Below are 14,434 nucleotides of genomic sequence, written 5' to 3' on the forward strand. Positions count from 1 at the left end.
GTCCCAGCATGTTTCCAGTTCACCTTATGCCAAACAGTATATTCCAAATCCTACAATATTTTACCACTTTGCTCAGTATCCTTGTGTGCCCAATTCCAGTATCCTCACAGATTACCATTACACAGCTCCAGCATACGCTAATTCCACTGTTGCACAATCCCAGTATAGACTCAGTTTGGAAAATTGCAGTATTTATTCAGGCTGCTGTATCCTGGTGTATTTTCAATTCTATAATGCCAATATGACCCCAGGTTTCAAAATTCCAATATAGTTCCAGTTCTAAAACCCTGTTAGTATATTGCCAGTTTGAAACACTCGAGTTCATCCATTTTAACACTCATGGTCTATTTCCAGTTTGCAGAGTCCCAAACATCCCCAGCAGTGCTCCAGATAAGATATGGAACTATTTTTACTCCCTATTTTTTAAAGTTGGGAGTAAAATTATTATTATTATTATTTTTGTTACGGAGTAAAAATGTAAGTCCACTTCCCAATGAGAGTATTTTATACATGAATACAAATGTTTTAACTCAAATCTTTTTGCAATATTTATTTCTTTGCACTTAGTTATTATTGCACATTAAGATACATGTTTACTTCTTTCAATCAAGCACTTAAAATAGTATTTGTTTCTTCATATCCATGGAGCTGTGAGGATAAAAGCAAGGGGAGCAGTATTCTACATGTCTTTTTCCCCATTTTTTGTTGGGAGTATTTTTACTCCCTATTTACATTTTTTGGGTGTATTTGCCAATTTCTAGGGAGTAAAAGTGGTTGATGCTTCCCTGATCTGTAGGGCTCATCCCCAGTATGCTGAATTTAAAAAAAACATATCAACCCCAAATATCATGGAGAGCAAGGTGTGGCTGGCAAGAAACCGATTGTGTAGAACAAACTAATTGACACAGCACATATCCATGATCCCCATAAAACATAATTGCAGGCAGTGTCATCGGCTTCGGGACCCACTGGACTGATACATGACTTCCCACCTACCGCAGAATAAAAGAGTGTCTATGACTACCAAGGTGACAGCAGCTATATTTTTGATGTTCAAGAGGTGTGCTCCCACCATCGTACAATGCATGGATGGAAGACAGACCTGTGAGTCTGTGAAAGATCTCACACTGGAAAACCATCTCATTCAAGAGGGCTGGAGTTGAAGCACAAACGAATGGGAATGTAGACTTTCAATTTCGTCAATTTACAGTGAGCCATCAAAAGACCAGAATTAAAGTCGCCTTCAATGTTTGAAAACCTCTGAATGAAACTAGAATTTCTAGTGGACATCTCTTTCTGAGAGATGCTTGGAAAGCTATTGATCTCTTATACCTGAGAAGTTTTCCTCTATCAGCAGCAGACGATCTAGCAGCAAACAGAACAAAGACACAGATCCACTAAAAGATATTTATTATCCTGGATGTTTAGAAATCCAATAAAAATCAGGGAATTGCTGGACAAATGTGAAGTCATGCAGTCCTTAGCGTCCAGCTGTAGAATTACCTCTCACAGCGTTACGAAAGTTCATCGACATTGCTCTTTTAGTTGGTCATTTTTAATGTCCTATTTGCTTGGCACTGTTTCTGATTGTACTTCCACACCTCTACACCGATCTGTCCAGATTGATTGACCCTACACCTTTGCTCTGCCCCTGGACTCATCTTGAGACAGGCCATTCCTTTGGTAGCCCAAGTTCCTCTCCAGGTTGACTGGTTTCTCTGGCCCACTAGACGCCTGGCCGCTGGCGTTCAGATACCCCCGTAGTTTGGAGGGATAATCCGTCATGATGCCTGTTGCTCCCAAGGAAAAGGCCTTCTGGTAGTCCAATTCATGGTTCAGGACCCAGAAATAAACCTGTCGAGAAGGCAGGTACAAATGTGAGCAAGAACAGTGCGGTGTAAAAACACATAATTTAAAAAGGAATAACATTATGTTAACATGTTGTTAATAAGAGATCAACAAAAAAAATGGGATCCACTTACTGAAACAGTTTGAGAAGATAGAAACATACAAATTCAAGACAGAAAATATAGAAAATGGTGCTGTTTATAAAAAACAATATTTAGCATACTTAGTGCTCCTAGGACGTATATATGTACTCCCAATAAAAGTAGTCTAATTTGCCCATAGGGAATACATATACATACTAATTTCCTCTGGATGAGAGGGTGCAGTAGCGTCTCTGCCACTTTCCAGGTCCTAGGGACTGCTGTGCAAAATATGGTTGTTTTGAGGGGCTACATTGAGGGGTAAGCCCACCAAGATTAAAGCAAATTAAACCACCAGGTTGTTTTAAAAAATATACATGACCGAGGTTCGCTAAGAGCAATCACACAAACTTCATGCAACTCTAACCTCACTAAAAGTATGCCTTAATAATTATGAGAAAGATAGGTACTCTGAGGGAATATTACACTGCTTACAAATGACCAGTAAAATAAATAAATCAATTTTAAAAACTTTACACACCAATATATTTAGAACACAGCATCACAGAACAAACTATTTTGTTTGTTCACAATTTGAGATACTCAAATAATATTGATCTTTGTAGATAAAGTAATTCACAAACGATTCCCACAACAATAATGCTGTATTAAAAACGAAAGAAATAAGTAAAAATATATTTATTTGCTGCATTTCTAGAACGTTACGTATCATCCTGTGGTCGCTGTAGATGAAAAAATATGGAGAAATGTAGACCATCCAGAGAGTGACTTGACTCATTTGATCTCTAGGAACAGACAAGGTTGGCCTATTTCACATAGGCTGTGTGGTCATCATCTATAGGTAGAGGGTGTTGTATAAGTTTACCTCACGAACAATCATATGTTCCTGGAATGGGAGTACCCACAGGAACAAATACCCATAGAAGTCATGTTCGAGCCCAACTTAGGTGTCTGACCAGATGAGAATATCTGTGAGGCAAGAGCTGTTGCAAACATCAGGCCCAATGGGGTAGAAGAGTGTGCAATTGTCAGTGTTGTCACCATATGCTCTGTGATAGAGGTGGAAGAGTAGAGTCATCACAAACCCTCTTGAATTTGATAAAGTCTAACTCAGCTTGCAGAAGCGTTGGTAGAAAATTCCAGCGAGAGAAGCCCTCTTCCACCAAATCATTTTTGTACCTGGTCTGACGGATTTAAAGAAGCTTTAGTTATGTGACTCTCTGGTGCGTAGTGGGTGGTATTATGGAAAAGGTCTGGCATTATAGCCGTGGTGCAACTATGAATGAATTTCTGAACAAGGCTCAGGCTTTTGATTATGGCACCTTCCTTATGTGAAAGCTAGTGAGTGGCCTTCAGTTCTGGTGCAATGCGATCTCGATAATGCAGAACAAATAAAGGCTCTGTAGTGTGATTTAGAACCTTTTGTTGTTTGTGTAATGCTTTTTTCCAGATGCCCAGCATAGATTCTGTTATAGTAGTTTAGTCAGGAGACTACTGCTACAAACTCTAGAGCCATTGTGTGGGAGCTGAAACATGGGGTCAAAGGAGGTAGAAAACAGATTTTACAACCCTATTAACTTGAGTTGAAGCACAGACTGAGACTTTGCTGAGTCGCAAGTTGTAAAATGTTTATTTTACTGTGTGTATTTACTGTGTGCAAACCCAGCTTCAGGAAGCAATTGAGCGCTATACATTGGGAGGGTTTACAGCCATACATTAAATAGTTATGGTGGGAACAGTCCTTATAACAGGTACACCATTGACGGTAGGCGGGAATAGTTCATATTTGCAGTTAGTTAAAATTATGTAACAGTGCTAAAAGGGAATGTGGCAGTGCAATAGGGGGTTGCACTATAAAAGGTGGGAATCAAGGGGGATACTGGGCTTGGTGGGTTTAGAAGGATGTATGTTATGCAGTGTGAAAGTGAAAAAAAGTGTTTCTTTTCTAAATTGCATGAGGGCCGGTGTGAGTCTGATGTTGTTAATGGTTATGAGCTTCCACAGACTGGGGCCTCTCTCAGATTGAGAAATCAAAAGACAACTTGAAGCTCCAAATAGTTTATCACAATAGGCTATTATTCAATTCAAACACACAATTTGGAGCAAACATACAATGAACCAAGTTTGCTGCTCTACAAAAATGTGTGAGGGTGTAATGAGAAAAAAAGAGGTGAGCGTTGTTCCAAGTTCTCAAAAGGATAATTCATGCTCGGATTGCGGACCAGAGTACAAGTGTCTTAATCTACACCAGTTTGTACTCCGGTGGGGTTTCCTCGGAGGTTTCATAAAATGCCATTCCCAGTCCTTGTGGGGTCTCCAAAGGTCTGGTACCCTTATATCAACCTGAATATTTTCTATTACGTCATTCACAGTTCTCCCTTGTGAAGATGCTGGAGGCCAATGTTGGCCATCCTGGGAGATGTCACTTGGCCTCCAGATGACAATTTGATTTCCTCTCCATATGTAATTGATGAATTTTCAGGCTGCATTTACTGTTACCCCTGGGCCAATGACAGATTGCCATACTTTGAGCTTGTTACCAGCTTACCAAGAGCCCACAAAAGGCTAGATGTTCGCATGGGCTGCCCACCAGTTTCTTAAGAACTCTCCACAAGCTCAGTGTTCTCATTGGCCACCCAACAGTACAAGCAGGCTTTGGTTCTTGTGAGCCTTTCAAGGACTTGGGTTGTTTGTGAACCACCACAGGCTTGTATACTTCACACATAATCCTTAGATTCCCTGATGGTTTCATAGTCCCACCAGAGTTCAGGTTAGGGTTTATTGCATTAGCCTCCCCTGTGTATTTATTGTTTTATTTAATTTGTATAGAACGTTTATCCAAACCGCTTTCCTAATCTACGAAAAGCAGTACAATAATTCTGAATAACAATAATGGAAGTTTAAAGTGATATGTGACAACAATGAGTAAAATGTCATAACTCAATTTGCAGATGGAAAAGCAACATTCAAAAGATGTTAATTTCAGCATTTTTAAATCAATGTTAATGTGGTACACAAACATACATCCCAAGGTACAGCATTCCAAAGTTTAGGCACCAACAATAGAAATTAATGAAAATTAGAAGATGCACAAAGAGGGTAGCCCTTGAGAACAAGATCGGAAATTGTTAAGGCTTTGGATGTACAGAAATAAGATTAAAAAGATATGCTTGAGTGAGAGCATAAACTCCTTTCAACAAAATGCAGAACATATTAATTTCAATTCTGCAGACACACTGTGACACGTGAGATGAAAAGCCTAAACTCAAAATAATGTGAACTACAGAGTGATAAATATGCCATAATGAAAGTTAAGCATATTTTGGGGAAACAACATAAAGCAAATAATAATTTATGTGAAAAAAAACAAAGCTTGTAATAGGAGTTTAATTATAGAAAATGTAAATAAATGGCAAATGTCTCTGATGTTAGCTAATTGAAAATGACAAAAACAAGTAATTGACAAAATGATATCCTAGCAGGTCAATGCAGATTCAAAAATAAACCTAAGGTTTAAAGCCGAAGAGTCAATAGTTATTTGAAGAAGAGTAAAGGAAATCAAGGAAGAATGAATAATTAAAAATGAAGCAGGAAAAAATAGAATTTCCGGTTTTTTAGGATGTAAACATAAATAATGATCAGCCATGCAAGATTGAATTGAAGTTATGCAATACAAGCTTGGATGAAAAGAATCAGTAAATGAAGGAAACTATAAGAAATCTGTCATCATAAAATGTACTTGAAAACCAAATGATAAAATGAAGCCAAAGGAATCATGTATAAAGTAAACAAGAGACAGCAAAGAACAGAACATTGTGAAAGTCCATATGACAAAGAACAAGAACTGGAATTAGAATATTTCCAAAAAACTGAGACGGAACAATTCTGCAGATAAGAAGAAAACTGGATATACCAAGTGAAGATAAAGAACATATGATTGTAGTGTCATCAATAATATTGAAAGCTGCATAAGGATCCAAAAGTTACGGAATAGAGGGAAGTTTGCGATAACAAGTAATGAGAATAGAAACCGAGACTGCCAAAAGAGAGGTTTCAATAGAGTGGCCTGGATGAAAATCTGATTGAAATGAAGCACAAAGCAGTCTCTCCATAGGTTTAAATAAAAATGCAACCAAGACATCAGTCGATAATTTGAGGGGTTGGATGTGCCAAAATGTAACTTTTTTTAAATTAATGGAATAACATGAATGGAACGGCAGTGGACTGTTTGACGTTTGCAGGAAAGCATCCTGAGTCAACGGTAGTATTAAACAATGTCACTAGACAAGGAGAGAAAATAATGTATGTAGAAATAATCAAAAGTGCATGCAAATAATCAAAGGGAGCAGCAGTGGGATTAGCTGAAACAATTACAGACACGACTGCTTACCAGGATACAGGAGAAAAGGATGAAAAAGAATGAATTCAAGAACCGGGATAGCTAAAGCAGAGGATGTAATAACATGAGAAAAAGAGGAACGCACATCCTCAATTATAGTAGAAAAGAAGCACAGTCTTCTGCACAAGGTGTAGCAGAGAAAACAAATCAGAAGGAGATACAAGTATCTTGTTAAGAGCAGAAAATAGGAAAATAGGAAAATGGTAACATACGAAGCGTTGAGAGAATTATATAATCTAGCTTAGACCTCCATAAATGGATAGTGAGTATGAAGTTTGTTCCTTTGAGAAAGACAAAATACTAGTTGTTTATTTATTCCTACGCCAATTTTGTTCAGAATTACATAGATCTCTTAAAAAATTAGAAAAGAATTAGAAAACCAAGGGTGAGGTGGGCTGTGTTTCGGTATAAAAGCAATAGCTGGGTAAAGTCTACCTAGTGAAGATTGTATAGCCGAATGCAGACCTTCAATTATAGACTCAGCACCAGCAAAGGAAAAATCATCAAAGGTAAGAGTAGTATACATAGAGTCAACAAGTGAACAAACAGGCAGTTGAGGTAAATCATTATGACAAAAAGTACAAGCAGCTATATCTTGCTATATCGTGAAGAGTAGGTGAAGAAACAGTTCAAGAGAGAAAATTAGAATAAGATTAGCTGGAGCAGAACAAATAGTGAATAAAGAGTCAAAGATTCAATGGGTTTGGTGGTAAAAATGGCAGTAATTCCTACATATGGAATTAGCATTATCACCATATTAGGTGACTTGAGGGCGACTGCCTTATAGATGATGTAGCAAGACTTGAAGGTGATTCTTGCGTGCAGTGGGAGTCAGTGAAGGTCGATGAGGGCCGGGGTGATGTGGTTGTATCTGCGTAGACCCTTGATGAAGCATGTGGCTGTGTGTAGGACACATCTCAGGGGCACAACGATTGGCGACGGGAGGCCTTCGAGGAGGGCATTGCCCCATTAAGATGGCACAGAAGTAGTGCTTGAACGGTGGATCTATAGCTGTCCGGAGAGAGGAAGGGCTTGCCTTTCTGCAGGAGGGAGAGCTGATACCAAGCTGTCTGGGTTTTCTTAGCTATCTGTGTCTTGAAGGAGAGGTGCTTGTCAATGTGGAACCCTAGGGACTTGGCGCAGGCATGTGACTCGGTTTGGGCAATGGCCTACGTGTATAGGCCATCCTGCTCCTTCTCATTCGTGTTCAACACAGTGTTGCATGTCATCACCTCAGCGGGATCATCTGCAATTCTCTTAGCCCAATCTTCGACCTTATCTAGGTATTCTGTGCCAATTGGTGCGTGCTTTTGAGTGTTATATGGCTTTTTTACCAGAAATAAGACTTCCATTATGGAACTGGGTCCCTGGCTAAGGTAACTGACAGGGTTCCTACTTCCCTGCATACCTGGTTGGGCAACTATGGCATTGTATCATTTCAAACTGTGTCGAGGCACGGGGTGGGGGAGTGCAAGCTATTTTATATTCCTCGTGTAATGCATGTAGTGCTATCAGGCACATTGTATGCATGGCCCACGTCCGTGTGGAAGGTGTGGATGACGTTACATTGTGCCATTTTGGCCAAGTACAGCATGCACAGGACAGGGTGTGGCTTTGTATACCTGAAATGTGAGTTGTGTTGCTTCTTTGTCCCCTTTCTATTCTGGCTCTCTTTGCTTGCTCACTGTCCTTATTTCAAAGACAGCTTGGTTGGTATAGGTACAGGTCCTAAACATCTGCGGCCAGTGGTGAAACTTGGTAATCAAAGAACACACTTGACCTTGTACTTTGGGAGTAGCCCTAAATAGCAGGAACATGACCCAAAGAAGTCCTACAAACCATATGAACCTGTTTTTCTCACCTATATCCTGCACAATTGACTTACCTTTTTTCAAAATATAAAGTGTATTTTCCTAATATCTATGTTTAACAATCACTTTATTCAAAGTATTACTATATTACACAGTAGCTGAACCACCCCAGTCCCTTCCTAAAGTTTCACCTTGACCTCTGAACCACAGCTACCACTAGATGAGCAGTGAAATCTTAAAGGATTATGTTTGGCAAGAATTAGAGAGGTACATTCATTCCCTTTCCACAAGGCTGGAAGGACCCTGATTTAACAGTTTGAGAGCACAAATCCAGAGCACAAATTGGTGGTATAGTTTATGGTCTGGAAGCAGCCGGAGAGAATCCGGACCAACTCTCATTCTGAGGGGCAGCCGATTAGATTACGGACTGGATGTGGCCCTGTGGGATGCTGATACTCTCTTACTCTGATGGCGGTCCACTAGGTCCTTGTGCTATAGCTAAAGTTATTGGCCTAAATACAGTCCAATGCTATGAAGATCCTCTGAACTCTGTTGGTAAACTATGTTCCAAGTTAGGAACTTGAACAATGCCTACTCTCTTTTCAATTATTTTGACATCAGAAGGGATGAGACTCCATGTATCACCACCATACATCCTGTGCTAATGGGAAGGGGAGACTGCCTACATAATTTCTGTACCTAGTGCTGGTCAATATCAACTAAACAGATTGGGTGAAGGCTGACAAATCAGTGTCTCCGTAGATCAGAGAGGCCAGAGGAGCAGTGGTAGGGATAACGGGCTATCGCCATGAAGTGGCCTTTTATATTTTGCTGCTTCGAGCAAAGCCTTAAAATTACAACAGCACTAGATGGCCGTTGAGTGTGGCTCCTATCTAATAATACATCAGTCTGGGTTTGTGGTTCTGGGTAGAAGTGCTTCTTATGGAGCAACCCACTCATCGGCCAAAAAATGTCCTGATGAAGGCTAATACAGATTGACAACATGTAATCATTTGACTGCCAATTAAATCAAAGGCAATCATGTCATTGTTCAAACAATTAGTTCAGTGTAGAAGCCCTTGCCATTAATTAATGTTTCTAAACATAGTTTGGATATGCAATATTGAACTAATAACATTTCTGATTCAATAAGTTATATTTGGTAAAAGATACAATGTTATGTTGATGTTGGTGTGACATATGATTATGAAATGTGTTATTTTCATATAAATTAAGATAGTATCAAATTATTGTGGTATTTATTTACTACAGGTTCCTAAAACTCCCTATATGAATTATATGTAGGATAGGAGCCTCAAGTGAGTGAAATGCTGGGGTTCTTCTGTAAAATATGACAGTGGGCTTAACCTCCTAAGATCCTGGGACAATGTGTGAAGACAATTTCCCTCTTTTTTTAGAAGGGTATTTAGAATAATAGAGATCTTTTAAAATATTCATACCATCAAACTGGGCACTGAATTTGTCTGGAAAAAAATACATTGGAGAGTTATGTAAAGGTCAATTGCTCATGTGTCTAAGACCTGGAAGCCTTTTCAAGCGCTATTCACTGTGATAAGAAGGAAATTTGGCTATAAAACCCAGGAGCAGAAAGTAAAATAATAAACCAGCTGAAAACCCTGGCATGGGCCAGTATGCACAGATATAAACCACAGCACAGCACACGCTGTGATAATTTTAATCTTCTAACTCTTGCACTGATCAGTAACATTACACGCTTGGTTTAAAACCACATCACTGAGCAGTCGACACCAAAGAATGAGCTGCAAACTGTATTACTTTGTATTAACCTCACCAAAGCATTGAGTGGCAGTACCTTACACTAAGCTATACACTCAATCACTGGACAGTTCCCTAAACACACTCAGTTAGTAACTCCTGCAAATGATCAGTAACCTCCCAGATTCAGTTATAAACCCCAGCACTGGGCAGTAACTTCACACTCGGCTATAAACCCTAGCACTGCACTTTATCCCAACACACTCAGTTATAAACCCCTGCAATAGGCCGAAAGCTCACACATTCAACCATGAACACAGAACTGGATACTAATGCTCCACACTAAGTTATAAACCCAAAGATTCAGTTACAAACTCCATCAGTTAGTAGGCAGGTCTGGAGCTCTATCATCGATGATGTTGATAGTGGTCCTCACCTGGATTCCTCTGTCCTGCAGGTGCTTTATCAGACTGCTCCTCATCATTAGCCTGCAGGAAGGTATGAGATAGAGGTTTACACTCAATGTGGCCCATGTTCACCCCTCTGTGCCCTGACCTGAAGTATTTAACCACTCACTTCTCTTGCAGATGCACCAGGTACTTGTTGCGCATCAGCTTGCTTTCTGGATAAAACGTCCTGCAGGAGAGAACCGGAAATATGTGTTATATTATGATAAAATATGTATTAAGGTGCTTTGGCTCTGGATGATGGAGACAGACATATATTTAACAATGCCCATATTACTGGTAATCCTCATTATTCTTAGTCATACTCTTCTCATTACAGCCTTTACGATGTGGACCCCACTATGAGACAAGAACATTTTACTTTAAATAAACTTTGTCAACCCTTTTTAGGGTCAGCTCTGTCCAACCATCAAGGTGAAGCATAAAATGTGCTGTATTACCCAGAAAATGGCCCATTTTGGGCAAAAGACATAGAGGATTGGGCTGGGCGGAGATGTATGCAGTGTAACAAGGGAGATTGGGACAAAGAGCAGTGAGGATTAAACGTAAGTAAACCAGGCATTACCGGCATGTCTCTATTCGCCCTCATAATCCTTTCAAATATTGGAAAGCAAAGCAAAACCGAAACAATATCAAAGGACTACAACCCTATTACCTACTCTATACCTCAATCTATAAACAATATCAATTGCCTGAAGGACTGTGATTCAAACAGGGAAGTGCCAGAATCTCCAATGTGCAATTATCTATCGGGCATGAGAAAAAACAGGAGAGCACATGTTTGGAATGATACAAATGCAAATAAAAAACACACTAACTACAGCCCAATAGGCTGCCCTTCCTCAAATTGATCAACAGTGATGCATAAAGATCTACTTTACTCAAGGGCATGCATGAGATAAGGCTGCCTGAATCTCTGCCCAAAATCAGCAGCCAAAGGTTTAATTACCTTAACCAACCAAATGCAACAAATAAGGTTCAGAACCTCCAAGAAATCAGTTCAGCTAACTGTTTCAAAAAAGTCTCAATTATTCTGGGTCTATTGAGAAGTAATGTCTACTAGAAATAGTATCTTAAAACACAAGTGGTTAAATCAATTATCTTGAAAACTCAAAGGGGACCAGTGAAAAAAAGAACACTAATGACCCACTCATAGACAAATTGGGAGACCAAGGATAGTAATGGTAAATAGTAAACCTAGAAGACATCCGGCTGCTAAAGATTATTCAGCTGCCAAATTACCCCAAGTCCTCCTGAATGCATTAGCGTCCCTTACTGGCAGAGGGTAGAGGCTGCAGGCCATACTCAAATAGTCCCAAAAGCACTGGAGTACACTGGGGGAAATTGATGAAAGATTCAGACTGCTCTGCCTCAGAACATTCACCAACATTAACTGGTAGCCCAATCACTCAGATTGGGATGATGTATTGTAGGGTAGCAATGTCAGTCTTAAGGGAAAATCCTGATGCTAATCCTGTCTGTCCTAGTTCCAAGGAGAATGAAACACAAGAAATGATAAAAGAATATGGGAAATGTGATGCTAGAATCTACTTCAGAACTACTGGCATCTGTTGCTTGAGGGGCACAATTTGGTATGTAATGTAATGTTACAGGGACATGTGTAGCAGAACCTCTTTCATTTTGGGTGGCCCCTTGGTGCTCAGTGGGGGGGGGGAGTATTAGTGAAGGTGGAGGGAAAGGCAAGGTGCGAATCCTGAGGAGTGTATGTATGCAGATTGGTACCCAGTATCTGGGTGCCAGTGAGACTCTAGATGAGTTGGGTTGGGACATATAGGGTTTCTGTTCTCTTATGGACTTTAAGTGTAATGCTCTGAGGGCTTCTAATGGGATTCACCCCAAGAGCAAGGCAAGTTGTGTGGTTGTAACGTGGTGAGATGGCAAAGAAGAAGAGAAGTGGTGAGTGTGTTGCAGGACACTACATAGGCAGGTGGGCAACTGCTGAGTGTGTGTCAGCTGGTTGATTTGTGTAGGTGGATTTATGTACTGCAAAATGGAAGAGGGAGCATGGTGTCATTGATGATGAGATATTGCTTAGTGGGTTAAAATCCACATCACGGGTGGTAGATTCCTTAGGACAATGTACGTTCTGCAGGTCACAAGTTCTACATCCGTCTTGCCCACTTTCCATGAGTGCAGGTGAACACTGTACAGAGTTGCTGGTCCAGTTCAATAGGCAGTACCAACGCATTTGTAATTGTTTCTCAGTACTTGGATATCTACACTTCCTGGTTTTTATAAGGGGTGGTTGGGGCATCTAGTTCATGGCATGTGAACCTGTTAGTGGATTGTCCAGGTTGGGGTGTTATTCAAGGTGCAAGCTGATGCGTCTTTTTGCCTGACCTAGGGCAATTTATAATACAGTCAACCATTCTTTCCTACTTCAATGGTTAGACACCAGTACTAGAATCTAGGTTTCTGCCCTGAAATATAGTGTTCATACAGAAGGGCGAGCACCAACTCAAATGGGAACTGCGGTATTACAGAGTTTACACAGATTATTCCCAATGGCAATCACTTGAAAAATATGTTCTTACTACTGCAACAAAAAAAAACACATACCAATGTATTATTTTGTGGCAAAATAATACATTTGTATACTTTTTTTTAAAGTAGTACGAAAATGTTATTCAAGTGATTCCCATTTGGCGCAATTAGTGTAAGTTCTGAAGTATAGTGCCAATTTACATACAAATCCGTTCCAACAAGTGAAGTTCGATGGGTTCAGGTCCAGATGGAGTCCTCTAATATGTGGAGACCAGAGGGGTTCTATTATCTCTCCCTGGTTATTCAATCTCTAGGTCAAACTACTAGCTGACTTAATTGATAGGTGTACCTTCACTTTCCAAATGAAGGTGGATGATTCAAGGATTATAAAATCCCTGTCACAGCCTTCCATCAAAGTATACTGGATCGGACTATAGACAACCACTTGTGTCTAAATGCTGAGAAAACTGAGATTTTATGTTTTGGTTTACTTGACCGTATATCACTATCATTTGAATGACCAGTACAGAAGGCACACCCCTCCAACCCTGAACAAAGACATACAAAATCTGTGAATCTTATCTGAAAACTGCCTCTCATTCATTCCCCAAACCAACATGGTCTTGCAGAAAATCCATTTCCAACTGCATGTGATAAAGAAAATCGTGCCATGCCTTTAGATGCCACAGACAATAGAAGTTACTCAAGCAGAAGTACGTACCAAGCTGGATTATGGCTATATTTGATTTACCAATTTAAACTTCTGCTAAACAAGACAGCGAGAATGGCCTTCATCTTGAAACACCGGGGCTCAATGACTCCAGCCTTGATGTCACTACACTGGTTCCCAATTAAAAAGATAATTCTCCATGAGTCATTGTGTACTATCCATAAAGCCAACTTTGACACCTGACCAACCTATCTGAAAGCAAACTTAAGAAAATATCTAACCAGAAGGAACTTGCGTTCTGCCAATCGTAATTTAATTTGTACCTGAGCTTTTGAAAAAACCGGCTTGAAGTTTGCACCCTTCCAGTGGTGGGGCCAAAAACTGGAACATTTTGCTGACTGAAACCACGATGGAGTACAACCACCAAAGGTTCAAAGCACTAACCAAGGCCCGGCTGTTCAAACAGGCCTCTGGGGCCTATTCTGAACCCTATTCTTTGAAACTCAGTTTGTTTGTTTGTTTATTTTATTTCTATAGCACTCCGGACCCAGGAGTATAGGGGCGCTTAGTACAAGGTTACAAGGCACAGTGCATGGTAATAAACAGTGATGCTAGAGCAATTTTAATAGCAGTTATATACAGGCAGTGGGGGTGATAGCACCCAATCGTGACATAAGTGAGGCATGAACAGTCAATACATTATATAGCAAGGTCTGACTTCAAAGTTGACTATTTGTCAGAAGCCACCCAATGACAAGTTTCCTGAACGACTGAGTGTATGTTTGATTGTTTTGCTTCCTTTACATGTATCTTGATTGTATACCACTGAGTGATTGTGACTAGGATTGCTTTCTGGCATTGCGATTTATTACTTGATTTACCGTGCATCTCTTCTC

At 40.0% G+C, this 14,434-nt stretch overlaps 1 protein-coding gene across 2 annotated transcripts in view; it reads right to left on the reverse strand.

Annotated features, from left to right (window-relative positions):
- Window positions 1-1,393: 1,393 nt before the first annotated feature.
- The window catches only part of GDPD3 (glycerophosphodiester phosphodiesterase domain containing 3), a 325,797-nt gene continuing 312,756 nt past the window's right edge, over window positions 1,394-14,434 (reverse strand). For both annotated transcript variants that reach the window (XM_069652042.1, XM_069652043.1), the window contains exons 8-10: window positions 10,473-10,532; window positions 10,333-10,384; window positions 1,394-1,854 (exon numbers count right to left, since the gene is read on the reverse strand). In XM_069652042.1, coding sequence (XP_069508143.1) covers window positions 1,633-1,854; window positions 10,333-10,384; window positions 10,473-10,532 — 334 coding nt within the window. In that variant the 3' untranslated portion in view covers window positions 1,394-1,632. The remainder of the gene's footprint in view (window positions 1,855-10,332; window positions 10,385-10,472; window positions 10,533-14,434) is intronic.

Source organism: Ambystoma mexicanum, chromosome 3p (genome assembly GCF_040938575.1).
Source record: "Ambystoma mexicanum isolate Mex_15411 chromosome 3p, UKY_AmexF1_1, whole genome shotgun sequence".
Taxonomy (NCBI): Eukaryota; Metazoa; Chordata; class Amphibia; order Caudata; family Ambystomatidae; genus Ambystoma; species Ambystoma mexicanum.